The sequence below is a fragment of the Notolepis coatsorum genome (genome assembly GCF_963971535.1).
Source record: "Notolepis coatsorum genome assembly, chromosome: 5".
Classification (NCBI taxonomy): Eukaryota; Metazoa; Chordata; class Actinopteri; order Aulopiformes; family Paralepididae; genus Notolepis; species Notolepis coatsorum.
In genome coordinates this window covers 192,390,510-192,404,009 of record NC_140169.1, presented here as the reverse complement: position 1 = coordinate 192,404,009, position 13,500 = coordinate 192,390,510, and the positions used below count along the sequence as shown (strand labels likewise).

General features: G+C 46.0%; 1 protein-coding gene across 1 annotated transcript in view; it reads right to left on the bottom strand.

The window, feature by feature from the left end:
- LOC311228495 (intraflagellar transport protein 88 homolog) overlaps nucleotides 1-13,500 on the bottom strand; it is a gene marked incomplete at both ends in the record, with an annotated part of 245,256 nt that overhangs the window by 134,653 nt on the left and 97,103 nt on the right. The window contains one exon of the mRNA XM_084314399.1: nucleotides 2,956-3,055. Coding sequence (XP_084170525.1) covers nucleotides 2,956-3,055 — 100 coding nt within the window. The remainder of the gene's footprint in view (nucleotides 1-2,955; nucleotides 3,056-13,500) is intronic.

Here is a 13,500-nt window from a genome sequence, read left to right as displayed (position 1 = left end):
TCAATGATATTGTTCATAGCAGCTAGCCTATCTCAGACTGTTAGTTAAAGCTGTTGATAAAAAGTGCACTGACTTGTGTGCTGTTTGGGAACAGTTGACAATGTTTATGTAAAGACAGTAAGGGTTTTCATCAGCTCACCTGAATATGTGTTCTCAAGTTAGTATTGGACGTGTGGGACGTCGAGAGCAGCTTCGTTTTTGGTTGACACAATAAACACCTAAACACATATGTTTTAGGCGTTTTTTCAGTCAAACTCATAAACGTGTCCAGGTAGGGCCATGGAGATGCAGTGTTGTTATTGTTGTTGACATCATCTTCATCAATGCCATCAGTGGAAACATCAAATCCTGACTGGTTCTGTTATTGTAAATTACATGATCCATTCATTCTCATTCAGTGGTCTGCGTTTCGATTTTCACTTCCTGGTTTGCGGCCTGGAGTCCCGCCCTATCCTGCCTCTGATTGGCCTACCCGTAAAGTTTTGGCCTACCATACCCAATCGTGAGTCGTCACTCATATCTAAACAAACCAACCAATCATAGTGGGTTTTTTATGGGGAGTTTTTTTTTCTCCTCGCAGATCTTCTAGTCTAGACTCTTTCTCCCGAAAGTAGCGTGTAACGTTTTTGTGTGCGTGACTGCGCGTACATATCCGTGCGCGATTGCGCGTACTTCAGCCTCAGTGACCGAGGTAAAACGCCGTTATACCTCGTTATACCAGCACTGCACCACTGATTCTACCTTCTGTTTTGTCAATCCATTGAGTTACTTGCGACATAGATGTTTCAAGTTTGCTCACTGAAGACTGAGTGGCATTATGTGCTTCTTTATTCTCTCTCCTTAGATCTTTTAATTATTTTAGAATCGCGGATTCCTCTCTCTCTGTTTCCTCGTCGGTGTCGGAAGAGCTGGTTTGACAAGCCTGTTCAGGCGTGACATCTTTCTCATTTCTAGGGGTGGGAATCACCAGTTTAATCACGATACGATACGATATCGATTCTTTGGACAACGATACGATATTATCCGATATCACACAGTCTGCCACGATACGATATGATACGATTCGATTCAGGTGCCTGCGATCAATATGAGACGATATTATGTGCCCATTTAATACAATCAGTAACATTTAAATCAACAAAAAAAAAAGGCAATGGAAATATCATGACATTTTTATTTTTGAGCTCTTCCAGACATTTAAATGAAAAACAATCTATTGTTTTTAATACAAATAGACCTCCTGTTCACTGTTTTTGGTTCATTTTTCTTTTTTTTCTCTCGATATTAATATCCTATTCACTGTCACAGAGCTGTATTTTGGCTGGAAAAGCATATTGGGAGTCCCAAGGTGCAGTACCGGCCAGATCCTGTTAGTGGGGCTATCCCCGAGAATGCACCCTCCCAGTCCCCACTTCTCTCTGCCTATGGCGCTGGGTTAGCTTGTTAGCTCACGCTAAAGTAACGTTATCTTCGATCTTTAACGCGACGTGGGCATAATGGAGTGACGAGGATTGCAATTGCAAAGCAGGTTAGATGCATTGGACCCGTTGTGGAATAAAACAGCAGGGACATGTTTTGGGTCACAGAATAGGCACACTAGTGACGCTCTAGACGCTACTGCTGTTGATGTTAACAGAGTTTGAGTTTCACAACACTGGGCGCGGGGCGATGACGTCGCCGTCGCCGGATTTTCAAAATAAGAGTATCGCAATATGAATCGATCTTTTTACGTGGCATCGATCCTATTTGATTATTGATAATAGATCGATATATCGATCTGGATCGATGTATTGTCCCACCCCTACGAGTCATTTCCAGAGTCGGTTTTGGTTTTTCTTTTAGCATTTCGTTTCTTCTGGCTCATCTTTAGACTTCTTACCGTCTCACTCGTTAAATGTTGCTGACAATATCTGTTTGTTGGGTCATTTATCTCAGGGGTTCTGAGGAGCAAGAGACTCAAGCTGCTACCTCGGACATGGGGCGGTCCCCCATTTTCAATTCATAGATTCACAAAAAGCACACCTGCCCTGAGCCCTGTCATCAGCCCATCCACCCATGTAAAGGGTAAATAAGCCTCCGCTAAACCCCCAACATTAGACACAGATTGACCGTCAGCATGAATGGTTAAGAAGAGGGAAGACAGTAAAGACAGCCCCGGCGGGGTACATGGGAAACGGCGCCCCAACATTGTAGCATTAGCATTAGCTGCGCGCGCTAGGATATTTGGAAAAACATCCAAAAGTGAGTCATGAAGACGACGTTTACCCAAATATCCCGCCCCCCGCGCCAATACATCACCCGGCTGTCTCACGAGACAACGAGCAGTATTACATATACCAATGCCAGCTAGTGCAGGCCCTACCTGGGCGCGACGCGGCTCGACTGGTAGCCGTCGTGCGAAGTCCCTCGGTCTGCTGTCATGCAACGAGGAAAAAGCAGGATAGGGCCGTCGTGCTGTCAGGACGCGCCGAGAAGGTTCCGGGGGCTGGCGAACTTCTGGCGAATTCCCAACATTGTGTAATTTCTCCTTCTGCTTCATAACAATCTCCAGTTCCGAAGTGCATCTGAGCTGCTTCCACGTTGGAAACGAATGAGGAAGGGTGAGGCGTGACCACTTCCGGTGTAATATAGGGGACGCATGGGAGTGGCGTGGTCACGTGCAAGTGGGTGCATTTGTTGTTTCCCGGAGCACACTAGGTGCTAGAGATGATGGGTTATCTCAGAAGGCAGAGCGAGACGCGAGGCCAGTTGATATATAACGCAGGGAGTGAGAGAGGGGGAGACACCATTTCCAAGCTGCACCGCTGAAAGGGTTTCAGCGTAGGAAAGGTGACACACATGAACAACAGAGACGTGCAGCAGCTATACAGACACACAACACTGAAAGAAAACACACACCACAAAACAAACATCAGATTCTTCACATGGTTGTGTTCACGTTAGGAACACACTCACCTGATTAAAATCCCGTTGTTTGAGATAGGTGATGGCTTTGTTGATCTCCAAGTCGTTGGCCAGCTCTACGTACTGAGAACTCTTCACCATGTCCACGCACCTTGAGAGACAACCGTAAGAGCAGCCCCTTCCAATCTTCCATCATCAAATAACATATTAAATGCAGAGCAGCTCAGTTTTTGGCTGAACACAGGGCAAATATCAAGACGGCACCTTGAATCAAGATTGTAAACAATGCATTTTCCATGTAAGGAAATGAGGTTGAGAAATGAATAGCAACTACTGTTACGAGTATCGAGTTGAATGATGGTAGATTTGAGCTGTGACTGGCCAGTTAAGTTTGACACTTTGACCAAGTAACCAACCAGCTTTTAGAGGTTATATTCTAAAAGATCTATTTGGCTCAGGTACCCATACAGCAATTAACCTCGTTCCCAGTTTTATCTCCGTGAGATAAAGCCTGGTAAAGAACTACTGCCGAAAGTGTCTATGGGGTAGAATTTCCGGTGTATGTACTTCCCCTGGAAGCTGCCTCCGAACGGACCAAACTTTTCCCGAATCCTGTCGGCAAACAAGCTAGAACGTCCCGGTCATGTAGTAAATTCTTCAGGCAAAGCCATTGCAGTGGCTTAAACGCGGAAATATTAAAGCATTACATCACGCGCAGGAGTGGGTTGTGAGAATTAGACCATGCCTAGGGGTGGTCGTTAGGCCCCCCTAGGCATGGTCTAATTCTCACAACCCACGACTGCACGTGGTGTAATGGCTTTTATACAACGGCATGCACATTTCTCGATTCTGATTGGCTGAAACAGTCCATTTACACGTATATGTATTGGGAACACTCCACGCTGCTGGCCCAGGACCCGCCCACAACCGAATCACATCACATCACTCCGCCGGATCACAAGATGGCGGACAATAATCTTTAACAAATGGATATGTTGATAACGACTAAACGACTAAATATCAAGCGATTCTGTCACGGCGAATGTCTTAGTCTCTTACACAATGTTGGATTGTGTAATCTATGGGTCATGAATCATTGTGTAACAAAAGAAAAATCGCTTGATTGATTGATTAATTTGCAATTTTCTTTTCAATTTCTTTTTCCTTCCCTCTGACTGCAGCGCTGGCTCTAGTCTCCACCCACCCCCACACACACACCCCTACACACCCCCCCCCCCCCACACACACACACACACACACACACACACACACACACACACACACATACACATTCACACTCACACACACACACACACACTCCTGTCTGCAACAGCGGGGGAAAGTCAGACTGAGAGAGGAGCAGCTGAGTGCTGCGCTGTTTTAAGTGAGCATGGTCTATTGAATTGATTGATTGGTTGATTGCTAATTTTATTACTGTATGCCTGGTTTCCAACTGGTTAAGTTTAGGCTAAAAAAATAAATAAAAAAATAGGGCGAAGAAAACTTTTTTTTCCTATAGGGCAAAGAAAACGTTTTAATTTGTTTTACCTACTTTCTATAGAAGCATCTAAGAATGAAGTTCTATAGAAAGTAGGTCTGCATCCCCTTAACAATTGTGTGTATTGAGCCGTACTGTATTGTACCCATTCTGCATCTGGTAATAAAATGTTCAATCAATCATTCCAATAATACACAGTTGGATGTGTTAGTTGGTTGGATGCACTTCCGAGCTGCTTCCACATGAGGCAACTTCTCTCAATCATTCCAATAATACACAGTTGGATGTGTTAGTTGGTTGGATGCACTTCCGAGCTGCTTCCACATGGAGGCAAATTGTCTTTTTTGTAGTTGTGGGAACTACTTTTTCTGGCGGATGGTTTTTTCAATAAATCTTCGATTAATTTGTGTTTATTGTATAGCAATAAGGTTGGATGAATGTGGCAGTTGTATAAAAGCTTTACACCACTTGCAGCCCGCCCACAACCGCATCACTATCAATGCGCGTTCGTGGTTCGGCAAGATGGCGGACAGTAAACGTTACGAAAGGATAATGGTGATAGGGTCATAAAGACTAAATGGAAAACGATTCTGTCACGGCGAATGTCTTAGTTGCTTAAACAATGTTGAATGATGTAATTGATGGGTCATGAGTCATTGTGGAACAAAAGAAAAATCGCACAAATTGATTGATTGATTGATTGATTAATTGCAATTTTATTTAATTTTTTTTACCTACTTTCTATAGAAGCAGCTGGGAGGTGGCGGTTAGGTGGCCGAGCGGAGATTGCGTTCGTCACCAGCCCCGGAGCTGTGAGCTCGATTCGCCTGTTCGAATCCAGCTCACAGCTCCGGGGTTGTCACCAGCTTGGCTGGCCGTCTGCACTGATACAATTGGCTGTATCAGAGGGTGGGAGAAGCTGGCGGGGTGGGTCCGGGTCGTTGTAAACAGCGACTCCTACAGTTCGGTCGGGGCGCCTGCTAAGCGCGGATTGGACGTGAGGGGGATAGTGTGGTCCTCCCACACGCTACGCCCTCTCAATGAGAATCCGCGCTGCCAGGTGAAAAGAAGCGGTGATTGGCTGGACGTGTGTCGGAGGAAGCACGTGGTAGCCTCCACTCTCCCAGATGATCTGACTGTGGGGGGTAAGTGCGCAGCGATCAGGAAGGGACTGGGAATTGGCATACGACTAACATTGGGATGGGAGAAAATCGGAGGAAAATGGAGGGGGAAAAAGACCAAAAAAAAAAAAAAAAAAAGCAGCTGGGAGGTGCGCTGTTTTAAGTGAGCGTGGACTATTGAATTGATTGATTGATTGATTGATTGCTAATTTTATTACTGTATGCCTTGTTTCCAACTGGTTAAGTTTAGGCACTCTTTCGAAGTTGGTTAAGGTTAGAGTTTGTCTTTAGAGCAGGGCGATAGACCACCAGCCCTGATTCCAAACTCTAACCTTAACCAACTTCGAAAGAGGGCCTAAACTTAACCAGTTGGAAACAGCTCATTTTATTACTGTCCGCCTGGTTTCCAACTGGTTAAGTTTAGGCCCTCTTTTGAAGTTGGTTAAGGTTAGAGTTTGTCTTTAGAGCAGGGCGATAGACCACCAGCCCTGATTCCAAACTCTAACCTTAACCAAATTCGAAAGAGGGCCTAAACTTAACCAGTTGGAAACAAGGCGAACAGTAATAAAATTAGCAATCAATCAATCAATCAATTCAATAACCCACGCTCACTTAAAACAGCGCACCTCCCAGCTGCTTCTATAGAAAGTAGGTTTACAAAAAGAAAAAAAAGTCTTATAGGGCAAAGAACCCCCCCCCCCCTATATAGGGCAAAGAAAATTTTTTTTTAATTTGTTTTACCTACTTTCTATAGAAGCATCTAAGAATGAAGTTCTATAGAAAGTAGGTTAAAAACTAAAGAAAAGTTGGATGTGTTAGTTTGTTGGATGCCTAGGTGAAAGACAGTTGGATGTCTTAGTTTGTTGGATGCCTAGTTGAAAGACAGTTGGATGTGTTAGTTTGTTGGATGTCCTACTGAGAACAGTTGGATGCACTTCCGAGCTGCTTCCACATGGAGGCAACTTCACGTTTTTTTTTTGTGGGAACTACTTTTTCTGGCGGATGGTTTTTTCAATAAATCTTCAATTAATGTGTGTTTATTGTATAGCAATAAGGTTGGATGAATGTGCCAGTTGTATAAAAGCATTACACTACTTGTAGTCGTGGGTTGGTCGTTAGACCCCCCTAGGCATGGTCTAATTGTCACAACCCACTCCTGCGCGTGATGTAATGCTTAAATATAGCGGGGGGGGGGGGGGGGGGGGGGGGGGGGTTATTTTTTTAAACCGACTTTGTATAGAAGCAGCTGGGAGGTGCGCTGTTTTAAGTGAGCGTGGATTATTGAATTGATTGATTTATTGCTAATTTTATTACTGTCCGCCTTGTTTCCAACTGGTTAAGTTTAGGCCCTCTTTCGAAGTTGGTTAAGGTTAGAGTTTGGAATCAGGGCTGGTGGTCTATCGCCCTGCTCTAAAGACAAACTCTAACCTTAACCAACTTTGAAAGAGGGCCTAAACTTAACCAGTTGGAAACAAGGCGGACAGTAATAAAATTAGCTGTTTACAAGTGGTTAAGTTTAGGCCCTCTTTCGAAGTTGGTTAAGGTTAGAGTTTGGAATCAGGGCTGGTGGTCTATCGCCCTGCTCTAAAGACAAACTCTAACCTTAACCAACTTCGAAAGAGGGCCTAAACTTAACCAGTTGGAAACAAGGCAGACAGTAATAAAATTAGCAATCAATCAATCAATTAAATAGTCCACACTCACTTAAAACAGCGCTCCTCCCAGCTGCTTCTATAGAAAGTAGTTTTTTTTGTGTGCAATTAATCAATCAATCAATCAATTCGCACGATTTTTATTTTGTTCCACAATGACTCATGACCCATCAATTACTTCATCCAACATTGTTTAAGCAACTAACACATTCGCCGTGACAGAATCGTTTTTCATTTAGTCTTTATGACCCTATTGATTGATTGAATTGATTGATTGAAAACTTTATTAACAGATTGCAGAATGGGTACAATACAGTACAGCTCAATACACACAATTGTTAAGGGGATGCAGACCAGAGAAAGACTTTCGTCTTGTTTACATCAGGGTCCCCCATTTTCAATTCATCAGGACATATATGACATACATGACATACAGATAGTCAGTACTGCTACATCTATACATTTATGATATACCAGATTTGCAAATACAGTACTGTTTGTGATACAGAAGGAGTCATGAAAAGGGAGTATATACATTTGACGTAGAAACTGTACATTGGAGGAGGTTGGGTGGGGGGGGGTTGGGTACACTGGGATATTGACAACCATACTGGGTAATCTACATTGGAGGTGGTTGGGGGGGGGGGGGGGGGCACACTGTATAATCAAGCAAAACTGTACATTGAGGGGGGGGGGGGAGACACTGTACAAACAAACAAAATTGTACATTGGACTATTTACAAAACCATACTAGGTAAATGACTGTACATTGGAGGGGGTTGGGTTAGGATATTTACAGGGGCCAGTGTTGAATTGCAGTCTCCCGTAGGTGTCCCTTGAGAGAGGTTTTGAAAGTGGGTAGTGATCCACATTCCTTTACAGCTTTGGGTAGGGCGTTCCACATTGATGTGGCATAATTGCGAAACGTGTTTAGTCCCTTATTTGAGCCGAATCTGGGTTTAACATGATTTGTGGAGCTCCCTCTGGTGTTGTGATCGTGGTATTCACTGACCTTTGGGAAGTATTTTGACATGTACATGGGTACCTTGGTCGTGTAGTGTATCTTGTAGACCAGGCCCATTGCAAGTTGCTGTACTCTGTCGTCTACTCTAAGCCATCCTAGGTCCATAGCCTTAGCCTTTCCATAGCCTTTCGTAATGTTTACTGTTATATGGGATATAAACTAAATTAAATATAGCACACATACAGTAGACCCCCCCCCAGTACTTTGTGGAGATGATGAGTACCAGTCTTCTCCTCAGACATATAAAATCAGTTTTTCACATTAGGATCTAACATCCCAACAGGCCACCTTGTTTATGGTTTGATTCAGTTTTAGTAGAATGTGAAAGACAAGAATGACATTGATGTGACATACTATAAAATCAGTTTCTTTACAGTGCAATGAAATAGTTCTGGATTACTGTTACTGTACAGTTCAAAGTCATCTTTACCTTCTGTTTGGTATCCAGTTTAAAACCTGAGTCTTCCCTCTTGTCTGACACCCACTCTTTATGGCAGGGCTATTCAACTGGCGGCCCGCGGGCCAAATCCGGCCCGCCAAGCAATTTGGACCGGCCGCGGAAGATTTCCGAAATAAAAAAATTGCGAGGCCCCCCTTCCCGCGAGGCCCTTTTTCATCACAGACCTAAAATCTAGTTTTGCTTACATGCTTATATATTTCACATTAGACATGAAGCACTTTTTCATAAGCTCAGCTGCACTATAAATGTGTTTTTGTTCAAGTGTTGATGTTAGAATGTTCAGATGCACATCATGCACTTGTTTGTTTTTTATTTAATTTTTATATTGAAATGTTGAAGAGGAGATATTGCAGTTGTTGCACAGTCATAAATGAAGCACTTTTTGCAGGAGATGTTGCAGCTGTGGCACATAAATGAAGCACTTTTTTTTTTTTAAAGTATACTACTTTTGCAATGTAGTTAAATAAAAGTTGTGAAAATGTGGTTGCGTGTTGTGTCAAGTGTACATATATTCATAGCACGGGGAGGCGCCGTGGCAGTCCGGCCCCTGGCCTCTTGGGTTTCTGACAATGTGGCCCCCTGAACAATTTAGTTGAATAGCCCTACTTTATGGTATATATCGGGGATGCACCGATATGAAAATTTGCCACCGATACCGATACCGATTGTTCAACTAACACAATCGGCCGATACCGATACCGATATTTGTGACAATTTTTTTTTCTTTTTTTTTTGTAATATTTAAAAAAAATATATATATATATTTTTAATTTAATTTTATTAAACTACTGTATATTTGTGTTACAAATTGTGCTCACCGATATGAACATAGGCCTCTTTACTTACTTAAAAAAAGGAAACATCAAGAAATAGCACTATCTCTCTCCCAGTATGGTCTGCCGGGTTGCAGTTAGTTACTAGTTCTCCCAGTATGGTCTACCGGGCTGCAGCTGGATACTATTGTCTCAACCAGAGCTCTCAACCAATGAAATTTTGATTGACAGTCGATTCTGCCAATTACGTCACACACCGCTTGCACCCGCCTCTGCTGTTACCACCAATCGGCAAGCGCGTATACATTTTTTACTTCCGCTTTTGTCCGCCATTGATTTTGACGAGAGCTGAGCTCGTCTACAACAACAACAACGTTAGATCCCCGCGGCGGCGCAGCCGACGTTTAGCTTTTAGCTCCGCAGGATGACTAAACGAGGCATAATGATTTTACTGCAACAAATGTTATAATAAAACAAAGCCTTTCTATACATGTGTCTGATTGAAAACTTTATTAACAGATTGCAGAATGGGTAAAACTCAGGGCTCTATGAGCAACGGAAGGAACTGAGCTAGTATGAACGAGTAATGCTTGCTACGTTCGGGTAAATAATATGCTGATGTTATTGAACGTGTAACACTAACTATATAACGTTAATGCCACAAAACGAATGCATTTGTTAATCATAAGTAGTAACTTTGATGCAGTAGCTTGTGTGTGTGTGGGCTGGGGGCGGCGTTGTGCAGGTCGCGGCGGGACTGAACTTTTTTTTGCCTTTTGACGCGACACAAATTGATGGATATTTATCGGCTACTGCCATCGGCACATTCGAGCTTATCGGCCGACAGGCCGATTGCAGTCAACAAGGCACTTATCGGCCGATACCGATACCCGACCGATACATCGGTGCACCCCTAGGTTTGATAATCAACCATGTGAGAAAGTACTGTATATCAAGTGCAATGCTGCATATTTCCATCTCTAGATTCCACATACTATAAATACTGCCAACAATGTAGAATGCATTACAGTTATATAGCGTACTTGCATCGCGTCTCTTAAGCCATACCGAGATATACCTCATCTCATGTACCTATTGTACTCCATCAACGAAAAAGCCAAATACACCCCTCACCTGCCAGGCCCCGCCCCTTAGTGGCGTGCTACATAGTACTGGGCATGGCCACCACTCACTCTTCCTCTAATTTCGTTTCCATCATAGCGGATGCAAGTCGCCCTATGCAACTAGTTGATTTGAAAAGTTTAGACAATATTGGGTACTTACGGAGATTTGCTTACCCCTGGAATCTTCGGGGTATGTTCCAACGACGCGTCGGGTCTATTCTGATGTTCCCTCGTCTTGTGGCAGCAGATCGAGGAACAGGTGAGCCCTGTGTCATCAGGCATTGATGCTAGTGTTAGTAATGCTGGGTTGTTTTGTTACACAACCATGTTGTGTGTCGGCGCCAGGGGCAGGATGGTTTGGTGAACGTTCCACTGAAGTGGACGGGTTCCAAGCGATCCTGGAGCGTGCTGCTAAAACACTAAGGTTAACGCTAAATGCTAATGCTTATGCTAAATGCTAACACTACTGCTGAAATGCTGGGTACTGTTCTAATGTTCCCCGCCGTGGCATGTTGCCGCTTTTTCCTCCTCTTAAACCGGTTCATTGATGAAGGTCAGTCGGTGGCTAATGTGGGGGGTTTTGCTGAGTCCTATTTTTCCCTTTACGGGTAAATGGGTTGACAACAGGGTGCAGGGCGGGTGTGCCGTGGCTAGGTAGCCTAGCCAGGTAGCATCGATCCTGTGCCTCGGCGGGGCTGGACGGTGCCCCACCCGGGAGCCGATGCTTGAGAGCGAGTCGGCCCAGCGGGTGGCAGTAGAGCTATACTGCTGCAGGATGGAATTTAGCGGCGGCCAGTGTTGTGGCTCAGCTGACTGTTTTCTGTCCACATTAGCGTCGAACGCTATGCTATAGTGGGGCTACTGTTTTTGTTCTGTCTCTCTGCTACGGGAATGTCTGTCTATGCTACAATCTTCCCTCCTCTCAACCATTCATGCTGACGGTCAATCAGTTTCTACTGGGGGAGTAGTGCGGGGGGTGCTTTGTTTACCGTCATGGGTAAATGGGCTGAGGTCTAGGGCTGGTGTGCTGCTGTGAATATTATGAATGAATGCGGGACTGGTTCTCTCTGGTCCGCCTCCCCTTAACGTTGTGTACATGGGCTTGCCCATTCTACAGTATGTTCGTGGTGTTAGTTCATTTATTCATTAACCCCTTCATGGTGCACACCACAGTGGAGGTTGCTGTTTACACCCACCACTGGTGCTCTGTGTTAGCATCAGTCCTTTGCTTTTGACATGTTGAAACAGTGCCCCGCCCGGCCGACGCCGTGAGGTGGGTCGGCCAGGCGAGTGGCTGGTGGGCTGCTAAAGCCTGTACCGCCACGGTATGGAATTGGCAGCGATAAGAACTGTGTTCGAATTGCTGTTTTTTCTATCAACAAATGGTGTCTGGTGGCGGGGCCTTGAGGGTCAGCCGACGTCGACACATCGCGCGAGGTTGTTGACGTTATTAGCTTTGACCCAGCCGCAAGCTATAACCGCTTAGGGCTCCCCTCTCCGCAGAGGATTTTGGTCTTCCGCTGGAGCGTGGGCGGTATTTATCCTAGGCCCCACACCGCCTCACACCGCGCAGCCAGAAGAAGAGAGAGCACGGCCTCGTCAGCGGCGATGACGAGGCCCTCGACAGGTGGCCATGTTTTCCCCCCGCCAGAGGTATCCTGGGCGTTGAATCGACAGGTGTCCACAAGGCCGACAGCCTTGGCGGCCGAGGGATCGGCCATGTTGGATGGGCTCGGCTTGGAATATACAAGCCGTCGCCGTCCTGCCGCGAGCAGCCCGCTCTCCGATCACTCCCTCCCCCAACACCAGCGGAAAAAGGGGGCTCTGATTGTTTCCTTTGGCTGCGGGCCCCGTGCCTTCGTTGAAGCGCGGGCGGCCCCACTTTTCGCTTCTCATTGGGACAGGGGCTGACACCCAGTTGATGGCTGAGCCTGGGTCTGTCCGTGAGAATGTTGTGCTGTCAAGCGGCTCCCACACCATAAGCTGTGTTGGTTGAGCCTGGTGTTACGTCTGTCAACTATAGGTGTTGTCAGCAGGGGGGCTCGAAACCTTTTGAGGCACACAGTGCGGGCTTCCCCGGCCTCGCCTTCGCCAGGCCAGGTATCATGTTGGTGCCTCCCACTCCCGCGAGATCGGCAGTGGTCTGAAAAGAAGAGGTGCGTGTGATTTAGGTGGTAGTAATATCACTGCAGGGCTACGGTGTGTAGGAACCCATGGGGTCCTCACGCCTTGCATGTCCGGCTGCAGAACAACTCCTCAGCATGTTCTGGAGGGGTGTTCAGTGGGGGGGCTTTTGTCACACAGATTTATGTCAGCTTCCCCCGTATCAAACCGGCCTTTTCTGTCGGGGTCCCCCCTTGGGTGCGATTGCCTCGTGGGTAGTGTCAGGTTCCGACCCGACTCCACGGAACGCTCTGCTCGCACGGGTCCAGGGTTGGCTACGCACAGCGGGTGGGACCGGGCCGCCTATCTACAGTTCCTTGCGGACCTGCGCCACATGGCGGCGGGTGCGTTGGGAGTGTCATCACATATGGCTACGGCAGTACCATATGTCGAGGTGGATGGAGAGAACGCTGAGGCGGGGACTTCTATTTAAAACACAACCCCACCCGTTTTCGGGTTTGGTACAGACCCTATTGTCAGGGTCACCAGCAGTGACAGCTCTGGTCGACGAGATCTGATCTCTGTGGACGAAGCAAGCCATCGTCGTGGCGTTTTCCTCCCGGTGTTCTCTGGTGCCTAAGAAATCGGGAGGGGGGGGGGGGGTCAGACCCATGTTGGACCATGGGAAGGTTCGGTATTTTTTGGATCGTCTCCTACCTGTTGAACACTGTCAGGTGGGGGTCTGGTTCTCCTCCATAGACCTGTAGGATGCGTGTTCGCATTCCCGATCTTCCGTCCTAGGGCTTACCTACGCTGCCTTACAGGGTTAGCGTATGGGTAC